Source organism: Scatophagus argus, chromosome 8 (assembly GCF_020382885.2).
Source record: "Scatophagus argus isolate fScaArg1 chromosome 8, fScaArg1.pri, whole genome shotgun sequence".
Taxonomy (NCBI): Eukaryota; Metazoa; Chordata; class Actinopteri; family Scatophagidae; genus Scatophagus; species Scatophagus argus.
The window spans coordinates 12,490,793-12,509,640 of NC_058500.1; the positions used below are offsets into that span (position 1 = coordinate 12,490,793).

The 18,848-nt window shown below is 42.3% G+C and overlaps 2 protein-coding genes across 6 annotated transcripts in view; one reads left to right on the forward strand and one right to left on the reverse strand.

Annotated features, from left to right (window-relative positions):
- The first annotated feature begins 549 nt into the window (after positions 1–549).
- On the forward strand, positions 550–12,959 carry calcoco1a (calcium binding and coiled-coil domain 1a). 2 transcript variants are annotated; one of them, XM_046397520.1, is made up of 16 exons: positions 550–746; positions 1,357–1,374; positions 1,894–2,058; positions 2,149–2,251; positions 4,096–4,298; positions 4,495–4,707; positions 4,952–5,100; positions 5,193–5,262; positions 5,385–5,540; positions 5,951–6,205; positions 6,441–6,566; positions 7,051–7,146; positions 8,028–8,115; positions 8,291–8,538; positions 8,793–8,884; positions 10,867–12,959. In XM_046397520.1, the coding sequence occupies exons 3-16, from the start codon at positions 1,927–1,929 to the stop codon at positions 10,892–10,894; spliced, it is 1,959 nt and encodes a 652-aa protein (XP_046253476.1). In that variant the 5' UTR covers positions 550–746; positions 1,357–1,374; positions 1,894–1,926; the 3' UTR covers positions 10,895–12,959. The 2 variants fall into 2 exon arrangements, with proteins under 2 accessions (XP_046253476.1, XP_046253475.1); XM_046397519.1 differs by lacking the exon at positions 1,357–1,374 and having other exon boundaries at positions 551–746.
- Positions 12,960–16,101: 3,142 nt separating this feature from the next.
- rarga (retinoic acid receptor gamma a) overlaps positions 16,102–18,848 on the reverse strand; it is a 41,561-nt gene continuing 38,814 nt past the window's right edge. For all 4 annotated transcript variants that reach the window (XM_046397526.1, XM_046397527.1, XM_046397525.1 and 1 more), the window contains one exon: positions 16,102–18,798. In XM_046397526.1, coding sequence (XP_046253482.1) covers positions 18,434–18,798 — 365 coding nt within the window. In that variant the 3' untranslated portion in view covers positions 16,102–18,433. The remainder of the gene's footprint in view (positions 18,799–18,848) is intronic.

Sequence of the window (18,848 nt, forward strand, 5' to 3'; positions counted from 1 at the left end):
AGGGCTTTTACTTGTAATAGAGTATTTTTAACTGTAGTACTGCTACTTTAACTCAAGAAAAAGTCAAACTCAGGAGATAACTCAGTCAATTCTGCTTAACAGGAAAAAAAACCTGCAGGACAACTGATTGATAGAAATTCAAACAAGAACTATAAAATTACATAGAGATAGCTTATTAACCTAAATATTATTTTACTGTCCATGAAAAAAAGTCTCCATAGTGTATGTAATCACAACAGCAAGTAAACAGTTTAAATTGCATTCTTCCACTGTGCTATGACTCGTTTAACTATTTCGCCAGCTAATCGTCGTTTCCACATCGCACACAAGAGTTATTTCCATTGGTCTCTACAACTGTGTCAAACAACCAATGGCGTCACGCACATGCACAACCGAAGAGAAAAACAACACGCCCGATGAGAAGCATCAAGTTACCTCCAGTGCCGACCTCCGCTAGCCTGCTTCGAGTTTTGGGGGTTGTAGTTTAAAGCGCGGTATTTCAGCGTTGTTTTATCGACGTAGCGAACACCACCTCCCACAATCCCGCGGTGCAAGACGGGCAGTCATGCTTGTGTTTTGCTTTGGTTTTTTTGTTATTGTTTCGGGTTAGTAGAGCAACTGAGCCCGAGGAGGAAAGCACGGTTGTATAGCTCGTGTTTTAGTTGTTGTCGCATGGATTGTGACTCCTGCATCTGACAGAGTGACATATCGTGTAGACTGTTTATAGAAAAGTGAGGGCGATAAAGGTAAGCGAGGCATCAGACACCAGAGAAACAATGTGCGCAGATGTCTTTTGTAGTTAACAAAGCCTATTGCTGTGTCGTCTGACATGCACGCGTAGCGCATTGACTAATTGGACAATGATAATTTATGAGTATAAGTTCAGATCTACCCGTAAGGACTTGTATTACACGTTTATCCACCTAAGCTTGCATCGACGTGCATGGCACATAGTTTTCTCGACATGTGCTACTGTTGGGCCTCAAGCCTCGTGCGGTGTAATGTGATCCCTCTGAAAACTGCTGTAGGTTTTCGCCACGGATCAAGGGTTTTCGACGGCATCTGCAAAATTGCCTGATATATCCACACTGGAATGGTTTATTCCAATGGCGTATTCCACAGTTAGAGTAATGCTTTACTAAAATAGAAAATTCTACACACCTGTAATCATATTAGATTATGCCTGTGCCACAGAAGATAAATATAAATTATGAGAAAGTCACAGTTAATCCTCAAGTGCAGCATGTGTGCATCGTAAGCCCAAACGGGGCTTTAAGAGCTCCCAGAGTGTTTCTTTTCTCCTTTCCTCATGTTGTCATATTAGTCTGACAATACTCTGAATTTCTCCCACAACAGGATACATCCAAGAGTGAGGCACATGTGGTGACAACGCCCAACACACAATGCTAAGAGGGGAAAAAAAAGCTAAAATAATGTTTTCTGTAAGAAGTGTTGTGGTTAACATCAGGCAAGAATTTCTTAAAATTCAAGGAGTTACAATGTTATTTGCCAGTGTAACTTGAGCCCCATACATGGAGGCCCCAGACACCTTGCACTGCATGCTCACATGCGACACGTGTACAATAGCAAATGATGTTGACGATGACTGAAATAGCCCTGGTGACAAACATGTAGTATGTCACTCAAAGGCCATGCTGTCACTGAGGTATAGCTCTGGTGTCCTTTCCTCGACTGTGCACTCAGTCGGGATATCTCCTTACACTGAATAAATATTCACAGTGCTGCCTCTGTCTTGTTTGTTCTCCAACACTCACCTTTTACCTATTTCACAATTAGCTCATCTAACCAAGCATGTCAGTTTCTACCTTGGATTAGTGGTAAATAACCTAAAAAACAACTATCAAGTTTGAACATTGTGTTTTCCTCCTGTAGGTGCAAAATAGCCTGCCTTTCTTTCGTGTTACCATGGAGAAGGCTTGGCCAGTAGAGTTTAGAAACGTGGGCTGCAGTTACTTCCCTCAGAGCAGAGTTGATTGCCACTACACACTGAGCTCCCAGCACAGCTGGGCCAGCAATGACTGGATAGGGCTCTTCAAGGTATAGTTAACCTGATGAATGTCACAAAAAGAGTGAATAAAGAGTATATGTATTCACCTGCATAATAACAGTGTGTGTTTTCTTCCTCAGGTAGGATGGTCATCAGTGAAGGACTACCACACATTTGTTTGGGCACTGGCCCCGGCTGATTATCAAGAAGGCACAGAGGTCAACTGCTGTGTGCACTTCCAGGGTACTCATGCCCTTTTTCTCTATTAGCCAGTATTTCTCTATTGGCCATACTCTATACAAATACAGTGCTTAGATTTACACACAAAACATTCAGCTGGAGATTCATGTTTCTGTAAATTGAATTGCTCTGTTGAATACAAAGGACTAGCAAGTGGAGGATAATGTTACTTATTCCTAAAATATCCTTTGTAGAAGACAAATATCTCTCTTAGTTCAGTCTCTGACAAAGACATAGTCTCTGTTATGGTCTGAATGAATTTCTTTAGAATGCAGGAGGCTGAGTAATGAGGATGACAAAGACAATGGCTCAAAGCCTGCTCTGACTACTATTCACCAGAGGGTACAGTGCTCACTCTGTCCTGTCTGTCAGTGATTACTGATAAGCGTGATTCAGTGTGAGGGGCACGTGCGTGGCAGGTGTAGCACTGACCTCTGATTTGGTGATTTATCACTAACCTAAGCATACTGTCAATGTCATTCCTCACTGGAAGAAGAGCAGAGGAAGCAAAGTCTAAAGGAACCGCTGATTGTTTCTTATCATCAGCAATGCAGTGATTTAAAAAGACCATTTCCTTCTCTGTGACCCAAGCTGGTGCTGTGAGTTACAATACAGCTCATAAACTTTGTTGTATGTCATTGTGTCTGTTTTCCATCTGGCCCCTTTACTGTACATGTGTTGTGAAATAGGGACTCCAAGTAAATCATTGTAAACATGAAGCCATAGCTTGTGTGAGATAAGGATAACATTAGATTAGCTTACTTTATGGGCTGGATGAAGTCACAGGCTGTGGCTGGCTGTTCTGGTCAGAGTGGGAAGCAGGAGACATAACATCATCAGTTCCTTCCTGTTTTGGAAAGGGTGACAAAAAAGGAAAGTGATTCGACAATTTGACATTATCGGCAAATATGGTAAAACCTGCAAGCAAAAGTCAGTTAAAGGGTCGCTATCTAACAGTGCAGTCATGAAACCTGTTAGCATTATCAGCGCCAGTAAACCTAAGACTTTGAGAGACAGAAACCTTGGACAGCAGCATTAGTAGGATGTTGATGTTCGCTTTATACTGGACGTTTGTGTTCGATACAAGATTATTTATTATTTTCATCAGTGGTTTCAATAGAGAACAGTCGCTCTCTTATGTGTTAAGCTCGGCAAAACACTGTAAGCAACTGCAGAAGTGTTTCATTAACAGGCACCGTGTAATACAGCAGACTGCGAAACGCTGTTAAATGGGCGGTTAGCTTGCTGGAGCTTACTTAAGTACCGGGGCTAAAGTTAACCTAGCTTAGTTAGCTGTTCGTTGACCTAAACAGCAGAAATCCATTTGGTTTCTGGATGAATTAGGGAACAGCGTGCTATTCAACAACATATTGCACGCAAAAAAGCAAAAGAACTTCACGTTTATGTTTCGCTATGACTGTGAAATCAAAAAATGGCGCGCAACGCCATTTTTCTCTTGCTCACCTGCGCTGAACTAGCTCAGTGCTGCTTGTGGTGGCCGGAGGCTGCATTACAACAGTCTGCACTAAATCAACGCTGCGGTATAACAAAATTTCCTTTTGGAAAAAATGAAAATGTATGCATTACAATAATACTGATACATAAATGTTAAATAATCTTGCAGGTAGTTTAAAGGTATGTGGTGTATAAACACCAAAATACTCTTGGGCTGCATCATTAACATTTACTGTCATCTTAATAGGCAGTAAACTTTTCCAAACTTAGAGTTAGATGAATTGCTTAAAGTGCCCTTGGCGTTCACCTAGTTCATGTTCAACATTGTATAGTATAATGAGAAACCAGTTATTCTTCTCTGACATGGCTATCTTTTTTCCACTACTTTTTAGCCTCCTACCTACCCAAACCCAGCTCCCAAGAGTATGAGTTTGTATATATCGATGCCAGGGGAGAAGTGTGCTCCCGCAGCTCAAAATTCACCTTCTGCGCTCCAAAGCCACTTGAGGATCTGGTGACCCTAGAGGACGAGCCACATGGAGAGGAAGGAGGCACAGACATGTTGTTGGTCGTGCCCAGGGCTGAACTGCTACAGGTGAGCATAACAAATACAGAAAAGATTGACTTGTCAAGGTTGTGAAGGAAAGCATATTTTCGGTACTGCAAAGCCAGTGAGTGCTGATAAAACACATACAGTGGGGAATCAATACTGTTGTTTACTGCTGGCAAACAAAGACTATGCACAATTATGAAACCACATCCGCTGCTCGCTTCCTTCTGTCTCTTGTCAGAGTCGACTGCAGGAATGCCTGCGAGAGCGCGCCGAGCTGCTGCAGGTGCAGGAGGCAGCAAACAGGCAGAGGGAGAAAGAGAAGCTGGAATACAAGAGGGCGAGGGAGGCCTGGGAGAAACGACACAAAGGGCTAGAAAGTGATATCGCCAGGCTGCAGGGAGAGCTGAAGCAGGGTCAAGAGAAGATCGAGGAGATGGAGAGAAAGCAGGAGGTGATGTATAGAGAAAGATACTTTGATTGTGATCAGTTTGCAGGTTATTATTTCCCTGTTTTGCTCTGTAGTCTTTATAGGCAGATTAAAAAAAAAAACACAAGTCTCTCTTTAAGCAATATTCTGTCTTGTTCCAATCTAAAATTAAGTGATTCAGTGAAAGCATAAAATATTTTCATGTTGGGGACTAAATTATAATAATAAAAATTCCTGGTGACAGCTAAAAATGTTTGTGGTCTTTTAGAAAGAGCAGGCTTTGGGAGAATTGCTTGCCCAGGAAAAAAGCACCTTATTGGATGCATCGGAGGAGAGCAAAGTGCAAATCAAAGAGCTGGAGGAGGATGTCAAAACCCTGACTCAGAGAATTGTAGAAAGGGAGGCAGAGTTAGAAAGGTACGGCATTTATCTTCCTTTTGTCTTTTCCAGTTTTATGTGGGTCTCATGAGTAACTTTGATTGCCAGCAACGAAATTTGTGTGTGTGCAGGATGAAGGAAAGAGCAAGGAGGGCTGGAGCTCAGAGAAAAGAAGAGGAGAGTGAAAGAAAGAGCTTGCAGGTAATTCTTGTTCAGAATATGCTGTATGTCATGATAAAATAATACCAACGTCTGGGCTGTTCTTTTCTTTTGGCTTTCCTTCTCTCTTACCATCATCTGTGTCATTTATTTCTGTTGTTTAGACCAAGCTGGAACAGACAGAGGGTGAACTCCGAAGTCTGTCTAAGGAGTTCCAGGGCCTGAGGAATTCACTGGCCCAGAGAGACACAAGTGTCCTACAGCTCCAAAGCACCATCACCACTCTCACACAGAAACTCACCACTGCCCACAGAAAAGAGGTCAGACATGCATTTCTTTGGAAACTAGATATCTAATATCTGACATAGGGATTGATAGTTAAAGCCAGAATAGAGAACTTTCCTTTTAATTCAGGACGTGTTGTAAGTGGAGAGGTTTTTGTACTTGACACCAGCATTTATCTGGGCCAAACATGTGGTCTCAATCACTGGAGATGGGATGTTGTTGTCTATTATAACTTTACTTTATATCTGAGGCTGATACATGGATGTATTTCCTCAAACATGCTCAGCCTTAAATGAGAAGGTCAGCACATTCTAAAACTACACCAGAATTTACTTAAAACATGACTGTTTTAGTTATTTTCAAGCCTGGCATCATGCTGCACATCACCTGCAGTTACACTTACAGGTATGTGCTGACACACCTTTTCTTGTTGCTTTCTGGACAGGCGGAGAATGAGGCAACACTGAAGGAGATGCGTAGCCTGCGAGAGCGTCTGAATGCAAGTGAGCGTGCTTCGGAGGGCTTAAAGAGCGATCTGAGGGCCATGGTGGGCCAGAGGGATCACGGGCAGGCCGAATTGCATCAGGCTCGTCTGCAGGCTGCTCAACTTACCCTTCAGCTTGCAGATTCCAGTCTGGCTCTGAGAGAGGGAAGAGCCCGCTGGGCCCAAGAGAAGCAGAATCTGCAGCGCACAGCCGAGGTGCCGTATCACCGCTGAACAAAGAACCTGATGTGGAGAATTTAGATTGTTTGTACTTTATGTTATTTTTAGATGTTGATGGCAGTAAGATGTAATGTTCCCATAGCGCATCATACACTACGCATCATATTGTACATTGTAGCTGTGAAGTCAGATTTTTTAAACATGGTCCACTGACCACATCATGTGTGCTTCATACGCTGTGTGTGTGTGTGTGTGTGTGTGACCATGACAGAAGGACTATGAGCATGTGGAGAAACTGAACACAGAAATGCAGAGGATGGAGGAGAGGCTGCAGGAGGAGAGGATGGAGAGAGTGAAGCTGGAGGTGGAGCTTGGGAGGGAAAAGGATTGCAACCGGGTGAGAAAGACTTCTTACTGCAATCAGTGTTTGTTGTTACTTGGTCATGCTGGGAGTTCATTTCACTGTATTTGCAGTAACTAAATCTGCTTTTACACCTGTACACCAGTGTAAATGCACAACATTTGAAGTTAATACTTCTGTTCTAGTCAGAAATATCCTTCACTTTCATGACAGAGTTAAATGAGAAGATCAATATGACTCTTGTCTGTAAGACAAATAAAATGGCTCGGCCTATATACTGGGAAGTAGGGGAAACGGCTTGTCTGGCTCCACCTACTAGCAACTCTAAAGTCCTTTAATAAACATGTCGTATTTTGTTCGATCAGTTTGTACTCAAACACAAGGGTCAAAACCAAAAAGGACTTGAATGCAGGAGCAATTTTTTTTTTGTCTGGTGCAGTGACTTTCTGGAGTCTTGTCATTTGTCATTTTGAATGTTGGTTCTGACGTGTCATGTTGTCCTTTTATATGTGGCCTACAGGTTCAGCTGTGTGAAACCCGCAGGGAGCTCCAGGAGCTGAAGACCAGCCTGAAGGTCGCCCAGAAAGAGAAGGAGCAGCTACTGGCAGAGAAGCAGGTCAGAAACACTGTTTGGTTAGTCACAGGGGATAACTTGAACGTTGTGTCTTTGCTGACAGAAAGTTTGGCCCAATAAAGCAGGAAAGTAGAATACTTTGAGGTTGGTATTTCCATATGTAAATACTGCATGTGTGGTGTCACAGGCTGACCTAATCCTCTTTTCAGTATCACCTGATAAGATTTCAAGACTAACAAATGGCTTGTATAGGTTAACAAGTAAATCGTAATTGTTTTATCCTAAGCTGCTCACAACCTCTGTACTTATTATCAGCTTTAAATTTAGTTTTAGTTTTGATTTGTGCCATTGTAAAGCTCGAATGCACCTGAAAATAATGATTGTTTTTGTAATTGCTTTGTATTATTAATATAGTCACATCTTAAAGCTTGCTGAATATAACAAATACACAAGTGCACTGGGATCATGAATGTCCCAGGTGCTGGGAATCTTCTGTCGGTTGTTGTCTTCTTAGTTGTTACTGTGCAATATAAATTGTTTATAGTGCAATATAAATCAGTGGATTTCAGGGCAGTCGATGCCGCTGCTGTTAAAGTGCCCACAGAGTTTTTGTTGGCTAACCACATCACAATTTCCCACTACTGGCAGAATAGATGGTCAGTGTTTTTAAAATCGGTGTCCAGCTTAATTTTAACATCCACCCTCGGGGAGCATAGCAGCCAGTCTGTGGCACATCATAAATCAAACAAATGTTTAGGTGTTTATCGAACAGCGATGATGATAGTTAAATAATAACAAATGTTGTGTCTATGTATTTACTGTGCAAACATTTTATTTGGGGTGTTTAGATGATGATGGCTGCTGAAGCTGTGATGAAAGTCCTGCCCTGGTGTGTGATGTGATGGCTGTATTTTCCTCTACAGGAGCTGATAGAGTACATCTGTCAGCTGGAGCAGAAGATGGGAACAGTGGCCAGTGCCAAGTGGAGCGCTGCCCCGATTGTCTCTACAGGTGAATGGAGCCACACATTAATCTACTGTATGCCCTGAAGACGTGAACAATAAAAGCCTTAACTATCATCGAACAGCAACACTAAATATTATCCAGGATGGCCATATCTTGGGCTATGGGAGCAGTGCTCTGAGGAAAAGTGACCACTTTTTTTGCCGATGTTTATATCTGGCAGGGCGGCTTGGCAGTGCGTTATCTGACTCTGAGGACGAGAACCCAGAGGCTCTGCAGCCCCTCCGTCCACCAAGACCTCTGGGACACTACAGCCTGTGTGAGCAGAGTGAACCGGATTCTTTGCTTCTTGCCACTCCTCCTCCTTCCCCCAGGGAGGTAGAGAGGAGTGCAGTCGTCATCAACCAACCAGCTCCTCTCTCTTCGCCACACCAGGCCGGCGCTGACACTCTGGCCCACAGCTCTGATTCAGTGAGACACACTATCTGAGCTACTCAGCATCACCACTGTGTAATTATATGCAATGATGAAAATGAGCTATGTCTTCATGGTGACGGCCAAGCACCACAGTTAAACACAGGCAGTGGGTCGTTTGATACTGGCGTTATCTCCTAGAAGCAATTAGGCAGCTAGTCTGCAAGTTATTAGACTATAACAGCTGCTGGACAGACTTGCGTTAATTGTGTGTGTGTGTGTGTGTGTGTGTTTTGCTCTCTGGTGCTAAGGAAGAGGAATCCGATCCACTTCAGTGTGGACAGCACAGCTCTGGAGAGGAAACCGCATTTCTGCTCCCTGAGCACCCGGACGCTGTTCTCAGGTACAACCTTACACCTCAGACTCAAAAGTAAAACTCCCTTTGAAAAGTTCTTTGACCTCTTATGCACAGTGTCGTCTTGTTGGGGCTTCTTGTCATGTTTTAGATGTGTGTGAGTTAGAGATTCAAACAGTGAAAGATTTCCCATAAAATTCTCATATCACTCCATCTAAATAACTGTTGAGGTCTGTAAGAGGAAAAAATACAGTATTTTGCAATCTTTTACAAAACAGCAAAGATTAGTCCAAAACATAAATACAAAGTTGTTTAGCTGAACTTAGCGGTCTTTTTTTACCTCATTAATCTTCTGATGTCCCCTCAGATTCGTGACCCTATACAGGTGGTGTGAAATTTTGGTTGGGATCCTTCTGATACTTACCTATTTGATACTTTGCAGATATTAAGTTTATATTTTTATTTATCTAGGATTTTCAGTGCAGGACATCTAGTTGTAATGGAGCATTTTTATATTTTTGTAGTGGTACTTTCACTGAAGGAGTAGGTCTAAATACTTCTTCTGCCGCTGTTTCACTCTGTTACTCTGTTGTTGCATTAACACGTTGAGGTATTTAATGTTGCAAATAATTTCATATACTTTTGCTTCCTGTGAAAGATAAAAATAATGTGACACATGGACATACTACCTGCCTTCCCTTAAGATATACTGTAGGATTTAGGTCGGCATCTGTTACCGCTAATGAAGGGCAAGGCAAGGGACGTTAAGACAGTCACAACAAAATGGAGCATGGTTGAAGATTTAATGTTTGAAAATGGAGATTTGCCCTACTGACTGCATTTCAAAATGAAAATTTCTTTGAGGACCAACAAGCCAACAAATTTCTTCCTGTCATGCTGGCTGGTTTTAAACTCCAGCAATGTGTCACATTTTATGAGCTCATGGCTTGATTTGTGTGCACAACCTCAGCCTGCAAAGTAATTTGTGAACACAGCAGCCAGCATAAAGTATCTCAAAATGGAAGAATAAAGTACTTGTACTTAAAAATTGTACTCAAAGATCCTCTCCTTGCATGCATTAAGGCATACATAAAAATTCTCTTATGTGTGTCTGACACAGTTTTTACAAAGAAAAAGTGTAATTATCATATTAGAATCCTTAAAATTTCACCCACTCCTTCTACCTCATTAAAAATATGTGACAGCACAGATATTTTTGTACAGTCATGTGTAACCGTAGGACACAAGATGTCTCCTACTTCATTGTAAAGGCCATTTTGAGTGTATTCTCCATCACCCTTGTGTGTGCTGAATATTGGACCAGAACTGGCTTCCAGAGCTTTCTGCGGTACAAATCATGCTTGCAGGCTCAACTCTTAAAAATCATATTTGAGCACAGAGAAAATTTACACTTCCAGCACTGAATGTGAAAACAGCTTGACAGTGTGAGACTCTGCACATACGTCATTCTACACAGTGAAGCTCAAAACATTCAGCTGTGGAAAAAACACACACTTCTGACTGGAGGGGGACCTTAAGATTAGTACCTGAGTAAATCTACTTAGTTACTTTCCACCCCTGGTCTCACACAGAAATGTTTTTTTCATACATACACTATGAATTCAAAGCTTGCTAATGCACACAGACACATGCGACCAATTATTTATGGTGACAGGGTGAGTATGGCTGGAAGATGGAAGTTTTGAATAGGTGGTCGTAAAAGAAGTTGAGGCAGGGTGATGCCGGGGGGGAGGCTGTGTGAGACAGAGCCGGGGCGTGGGAGGGGCGAGATGGGAGGACAAGGGGACAGATAAGTTGACAGCAAGCTGTAGCAATGATTTACCTGAGGGGTGTACCGCAGTCACGGGCCAATTTTCAGCATCATTAAAGGCCCCCCCAACCCACTCCCCTGCTCACCCACTCACCCACTCCCTCAGTCTCTCAGTCTTGCCTCCTCTTTTCAACCAGAATGTGAGTTTCAGTTTTCCACACACACACACACACACACTCTGCTTTGTGTCCTCCTCCAGTGATCTGGCGGACACCTCGCTGTGGTAACCAATGGACGTCCAGTCGCAGCCGCAGCGCGTGATCAGAAAGGAGAAGAGAAGGGGGACTTTCTTCGGAGTTAATGTTGCTCCACATTACAGCTCACTCACTACACAGACAAAAATGTTAATATGCAATTTACATCCTATCTGCCGCGAACCTTAGTTTTTCCCTCACAGACTGTTGTGTTATCGCCATAGCTGTTTTTTCTGTTGATACGAATGACATAACCCTCCCTCGTTGTGGCAGGTCAACACAGTGTTTATGACTGACATAAGACTTGCACCGTTTTAAGCATGGGCTTCGGCGTTTGAGAGTTCGCCGGCTGTAGCAGAACGATTTCTGTTGAATCACTGCTATGTCGAGAGCTTTTACGACGGATGTTATGTCGTTTTTATGACATTTGTGATTAGGACTCGTGACAGGCACTGTAATTATGATGTTTTGTGCAGGACCGGCTCTGCTGGAAATCATGGCAAAACTCTCTTCCAACATTAAATTCTCCACAGCAGCTTCGAACACTGTTCATGACAGCATTAAGTAATGACACAGTATCATGCTAGAATTATATTGCAGCAATGTAGGTGTATGTCATCATATTTCTCCTCCATTTACTCTGAGCTAAGGTTTGATATGCACTTTCTTGTACGCATTAGCGGTCGATTGTTGTCGTGCAGATGCAGTTAAGGATGCAGACGGACAAGCATTTGAAATACAGAGCTTATTGAACAGATTGTGTTTAAAGTCTGTTAAGATAGATGCCAGACACAGCTTTCTACTTCAGTAAATTCATAATATCTTTATTATAAATTTAATGCTCATAAGCTTTTCACTGTAGATCAGCTGCAGGTTTTACTTCCAAATGCTCCTGGATTTTATGTTTCACAATTATTGAAAGGAAATGCTAATACTGGCTAGTCACTGGGATATCTAGTGTTGGTCTTTATTACAGTTTGTATTGTACAGAAATCCTATTTCACACCCACGCAGTTTTAAATTTGTGCCTCAACTAATGAAGACTAAAGGCAAAGAAAATCATCTTTATAGATCCTGACGTGGTGTGACATGGTGTTGGTATTCTCCCCTAACCCCATGGCAATATACTGCCTAATAAAAATCTTTGCCTACCTTTTAATCAATACTATATGCATTTTTCATGGTTTTTCTATTTATAATTAACTTGAGTTATGCTGCAACGAAACTATATTCAGGTTAAGTCTGAAATAGGTGTTTGTTTTTCACACAACTGTTTGTGCAGTGTGTGACAAAATTTTCCATGCTTGGCTAAGATTTGCTAGACACTTTGATGCTTGATTTTATCTGCTGTATTTGCACCCTATTTTTACTATAGAAGAGTTTTTAGATGAAAAGTTGATATATGGATACTTAACAATATGTCAGTTGTGTCCTTTCATCATTATCTTAATCATTACCAGTGTGTGTTGTGTTTACGCATATTTTACCAACACTTTGTGTTTTTATTGTACTCACTGTTTTCTAGTACTCACTTTGATATTTGAGTTGTATTGTTGCAAGATAATGGTGCTAATGAAAGGGAATGTTACCAGCATGCTGAGCGGAAGGGAGAGGTGAAAATCTGCAAAAGAAGCTGATTTTAATGTGCAAACAAGCAGCTTCACCAGGAACAGGATTATTGCTGAGTAGTCATGAAAGGAGTAAATGTCTGTCCAACCTCTTGTTCATCTTGTGTCAGTAGATGTTCTGGTGTTGCAGTACATGTTGATTCTCCTAAAGTAGAAGTAGGAGCGTTTTGATGAGCCTGGTATTCTCTCCCAAAAGACAGCACACTACATGTTCTCTCCATAGACTTTGTTTGTGATCGTAATCTGACTTTATGTCTTAGGGAAGTTATTTTTTGATGTTCCACTGAGAGCTCCTGTATGAGCACTTCTCGTCAGGACACGGTCTCCCGTTGCAATAAAGCTCCAGTGGTTATGGTTTGTTTTGAAGTTTTGTGCGTGAAGGTTATGTACACCACCGTGTATTTTCTTATCAGTCATGTAACAGGGTTTGGGTGGGGTTCTGCATAATAAAATGGTTTATGTATCCATCATTGAGCCTAATGTGTCTTTTTCTGGCCAAAGATCATAGTAATATTTTGATCCTCACATGACATTTCACTGGTAATTAACTATGCCATTTCTTTTCACACAGCTATATAACCTGTATTCCCTTTTGGCTCATTGCCTATTTCAGATATATTTCTCATTCTGGATTTTCTCTCTCTTCACCTTTGGCTCTCCAGCACTCTCCCCTCAGGCCTCACCTCCTCATTATCTTCATCCTTGTGCCTCCCCACTCCTCCGGCAGTCTCCTGCTCCCTCTTTTAAGCTCTCCTCCGGCCCCTCGACCACACTCCCTCCATCTTAAAGTCTGGGGTGACGATAGCTAATTATAAAATCAATGATGCCGGGCTGCCTAGTTTACAGCCTCCTCTAAAACCTTAACTGGGAAATCACTGTGGGATTGATGACTCCCTCACTCTTTATCTCTTTTAATTAGAAATGTAAAAGATATGAAGACCCAGAGGCCAGAACACATCTCCTAGTTTTTATGACCCCGACGCCTGCCTTCCCCTAGCCCTTGCTCCCCTTCCTCAAACCACCCCTTCCTCTACCTGGCCTTGTTTATTTCCTCTGCCTCTCTGCTGGCACACCCTCCATTCTTACTCTTGTCACAGATACCTTTACCTGTTTCTTCATCTCTTTCTCCATTACCCTTGCCTTAGGATCACCCGCCTGCCTTGCCGCTCACTCACAGGGAAGGTGTTAAATTTATGGTCTTTGCATTTGAAAACGTTTCTCACCTTCCCCTCACCTCTCCTCTCTTCCCTTGACTGATTCCCGACCCTCCGTGGCTTTGCTGCATATGTAACAAATGAGAAACGTGTCCTTTTTGTCTGTTCTGACCCGAAGCAGGAGACGATGATGTGCTGTTTCACATTATGACCCTGCTCCCAACTCTGTGCAGCCAGCATATGACATATACGCCTCTCTGTCTTGTATATAGCTTTAGGTAGAAAGTCCCTCTGTTTTTTTCTTTTCTTTTTTTCATCACATCGACCCCAGGCCACATGCACCTCCACTCTCTATCACACCCTGAGCTCAGGCCCTTCCTCCCTAACCGCTGCCAGGAGCACTTGGGTTCACTGAGCTTTATCCTCCTGATTGCTCTCTGAGGAGGCAGCCTCTCCTGCTCCATTATCTCTCCTGCATGTTGACCGAGGTGCCGCTGCAGTTTGGTTATGTTCAGAGCAAACTCAGCAAGTGTGCAGCAAGACTCTGGGTTTAAATATTCAAATGAATTTCTTTGGCGTGCCGCACTCATGACCCACTTTTATGGATTCTTTACTATTTTTTATGAATAATTGATGTCCTGTGGCTGCACTAATATTACAAGCGAGACTTTTACCCTTTATTAATTCATTGTAAAGTCATGCCTATTTTTTTTTCAAAGGCCTTGCTTTACACATTTACATGATTTTTTTTTTTTCTCCTACCTACCTCTAGTAATTAGCTAATCAAACATCACTGATGTGGAAGGATGAGTATATAGAAATCTTGCCTGGCTCCTTTAAATTCCCCCAAGCACACCCAAACCCTCCCATGGGTTCCCATGGCAACATCTTCCAGGGGCTCAGTATATGAGGCCATTTGATTGTTCCTTGTAAAATAGTGTATAATGTATGGACCTTATTTTAATTCCAGTCTGGCGTTATTGATCTCTCTTTAATGATAGTTAATTAAAGCAATCGTATAATTGATAGAATCTCATCTTTGTTTATCACCCTCTTCTGACTCTCTCTCACACAAGGCATTAGTATCGCAGCCCTGAAAAAAGAGAGATGTTTACTGTCAGTAGCCCTTTACTGAAGAGGATTCCTGCTCTTCATCAGGACATCAAGAGAGCCTGATCTTATCAGTGACAGTGATGTACTCAGCGTAGTAAAATGCGTGACATACATATAGCTCTTAGTTTTTGGTCACATTTACAAGTCCAATCCAAAGATGTTTAAGGCCATAGAAAGGTTTCCTTGTTTTATTCATTTGCTTGTTTCAAATGTGGTTTGCACTGCTGTGATGTTCTGATAAATGTGTTGGTGTTGAGTTGAGTTTAAGGCCTTTCATATTTCACAGGTCATTACCAAAACAGGCTCAGTTTTGCATCCAAGACGATCTCTACTACAAGATCAATTATCACATCAGTCCAATAAAATCTGACACCATGCTGGACCGTGTACTGTTTAGATGAACACATCACTTTTATTTTCCCTGGCAGGCCTCTAAAATGGCTATTATCTAAGGAAGCATAGCCATCATTTTCATTATCAATTAATCTCCCAGTGATGGCTTCGATTCATTATTTAGTCTATGAAAAATGTTATTAAAACAGTGAGCTAAAGGTGACATCTTGAAATGTCTCAAATGATGTTCAGTTTACAATGATTTGTCAAAGATAAACAGCCTTATTTGTGCAGCTGGAATTAGACAATGTTTGGAGTGGAAATTAGGCAAGCTGTTTCCAGTGTTTGCTTGAAAAAATTGACAAAATTACTTAATCACTTTTTCAAAATATTTGCTGATCATGTTTCTGCCAGTCGACTTGTGATGTAACTGACTGACTGTTGATATATTTCAACTAATATGTATGTATATGTAAGATTAAGAAATATCAGTCCTTTGTGATTTAAAATTTTGATCTTCTTTTAATGTGCTGTGCAGTGCATCTTTCAAAGGTGTATTCTTTTTTGTATATGTTGTCCATCTTTCTAAAAAATTAAATAAATAAATCTTTACAGACAGATTTAGTTTTAACGTGTAGACCTCTCTATCTTTGGGACAAAACTACAGGAAAGAGTAAGTCTTACTGATGTTTCCTTTACGTTCCCCCCGCACTCAAACTGCACAGTGAACAAATCTTAGGAACAGACCTTTATCTGATGTCCTTGTTCAGCAGGAGGCTGTGATTTACTGGCCTCTGCACACCACAGCTCTCCACGACCTGACAGACCCTGCTCTTATCCCCCATGCAGGGTGAACACTACTGCAGGCAGGACAGGCTACAGTCAGGCTACAGTCGTGGTTCAAGAGCTCCCTCTACTGACACATCACGCTACTGCACGGTTATGTTCACGCAAAGGCTTGATTTTACCGTGACAGAAGACTGTATTTTGAAACACAAAACAAAAAGTCCAGTAATCTCACAAAAGTAGTTTATTGTGCCTCTTACTGTTTATATGGCTTTTCTTTGTACGACATGAGTTGACATAAACAGAGGGTAGACAACACCTTGGCCATGTTGAGAAACAAAAACACAAAACAACATAATCTCAATATTCTGCCTGCGTTACCATCATTTACATCATGACAGCCCAGCGGGGGGAAGGGGGGGGGGGGGTGAGGTCATCACACAAGTGTTTCTGTATGACAGCACCATGCCTCACCCAATTGACATGTTAAAGCATTCCCACATACATACTCACACACTCCACACACACAAACTCAAAATGAGGACACCTGCCCATATTCAGGAGACAGGACCTCTCACTGCTACAGAGAGAATGTTCATATTGCTTCAAAGAGAGACAGGAAAAAACACCACCTCAGTACTGTGTATCAGCTGATCGCCAACAGAGACATTTTGGCAATGAAGAATTGATACATGAGAACACAAGATCCTCCGCGGCTCCTTTGAAGGCACGAGAGGATATACACAAGAAGACAAGATGATAAAATGGCTTTCGGGACGAGAAGGCAGTTTGCTGCATGGATACCAGTGCCAGCACAGGCGGTGTGGCAATGATGATGATGATGATGCTGATGATGATGATAATGACGATGATGATGAAGATGAAGATGATGATGATGATTTGTACCCCCTCTAGGAGAGTCAGACCGGCATCCATGCTGTTTTTCAGACTTGCCACCTTCTATGTAGATGAAGAGGGGTCGAGCTGATCAAAACGGAGTTAAGAATACACACATAAATATTGCCTGTTTCTAGCGTGCCTGAGAGCAGCTAGGGTTTGGTCCTTACTGAAAAGCCCTGAGTCTGATTCCAAAATGTCTTCCATAAGGATTCCTGCTTTTACTTGCATATGTCTTTGATCGTTGTGTTGATGCATAATGTTGCTACCATGAGGGGATGTTTTTGTCCATGCTGAAAGTATGTTTGTCTACTGACACCATGAGGGAGTGCTCTAAGGTTGCTTGTATATTTTGCATGTGGATGTTGTCATAAAAGCTCACAGACAGGGACTCTACTCTCAGCGGACGAGATGTGCCCCACCTGAGCAGAGGATCACAGAAGTGCTACATATACGGTGTAAAGTGTAAATCTCTGTCTGGGCACTCAGTGCCAGGCCGGCACATCTGCTACAGCTGAGGGCAGAGTGAAATTAGTGTGTGTGTGTGTGTGTGGTGTGTGTGCGCACTTGTGTGTATATGCTGTACTTGAGATCAGGTGTGTTAGTGCGTGTGTGAGTGAGCGCTCTGCTGTGAGGATTGCTGGATCAAGGCTGGAGTCCCTGCCAGTAGTCAAATTCATGCTCCAAAGATGACTTCTCCTAACTTTGGCACAAAGATACTTACTTTTAGCATTGACAGTATTAGTTGGCTGCAATGTCAGCAAAATAGAATAATGCCAATTCCCTGATAACAGAAACTGATTAAGTCACTGCAACATAACAATAGTCCTCTAGGTTGATTATCATTGACATCCACAGTGAGCCAAAGTGCCCAAAAAAGCCCCAGCTAAGTAGCTGCTAAGGAAGACCCAGCCAGTTCTGATTACCCTTCTTTCCCTCTGAATATCTTCTCAGGAAAGCTCTTCAAAAAAACAAAACAAAACAAAACAAACAAAAAACAACTTGTCTACATTACTCATATATAAAACCAGAATAACAAATAAGGACAAAAATATATGGTATATAGATATTATGGACTTATTCATAAATTGAAAAAAAGAAAAACGGAAAACAATATTCAAAAGCAATAATCACAAAAACAAAAGATAAGCATACTCAATTTGGTTTTGCCCTGTACTCTTGTTTCCTTTTGAGAAATGTGCTTCTTGTAATCCATCGGAATCAACTGCTCAGTTCTGGTGTCTGGTTTTGGCCGTTTTCCTATTTAGATAGAAACAACAATAGTGGAAAAAAACAAAAAAACAAAGAGACATTTAGCTTTCTCAAAGAGGTTATGTTCTTTTTGTCACGTTAACTTCCCTCTTGGCTATGCCAGGAGTTCATACGGTTTGACTGTCATCTCTCCTTTATTCTTCTGTAGTTCACTTGTCATGGACCATGAGGCCTGAGTTAGAAAGTGTCTGTACACATAAGGCTCTGCTGTGCTCCGCCATGGAGGACACAGTGATGTGCAGTAAGGAGAGGGGGGGGAGGGGGCGGGAAAAGGCCAGCATTTTCTTTAGGTGGGAGAGTGAGGTTGAGTTGTATGTGAGTGAGTGTGTGTGTGTGTGTGTGTGTGTGTACATGTTTGAACATGTAGTTATATGTATGAAATGCTCTGTTCACTGCGCCCTCCCAACGAGGCCTTTCCTTGACCCATCTACGGCATCCAGAACTCCCCAGGGTTCCCCGTCACTGTCCGAGCCCCTGTCTCTCTCTTCATCCCCCACGTCGTCATCGTCATCTTCGTCCTCCTCCTCCGGCGATGGCTCGCTGCCGTTCTCTGTGGCCCAGCTGTCCTCCTCATCCTCAGCCTCCTGCTTCAGGACCAGGGTTGGTGGTGGAGGCGGTGGCAGTGGCGGAGGCGGTGGGCTATCGTTGCACTCGGTTTGGTCCTCAAAGGCCTCTGGGTTCTCGAGCATCTCCCTGATCAAAGGAGGCATCGGCCCTGGGATCTCCATCTTCAGAGTGATGGCTCTCTCCGCACCTGGAAGCAGCAAACACAGTGATGTTTTTTAGAAACATTGTGTCTTAATC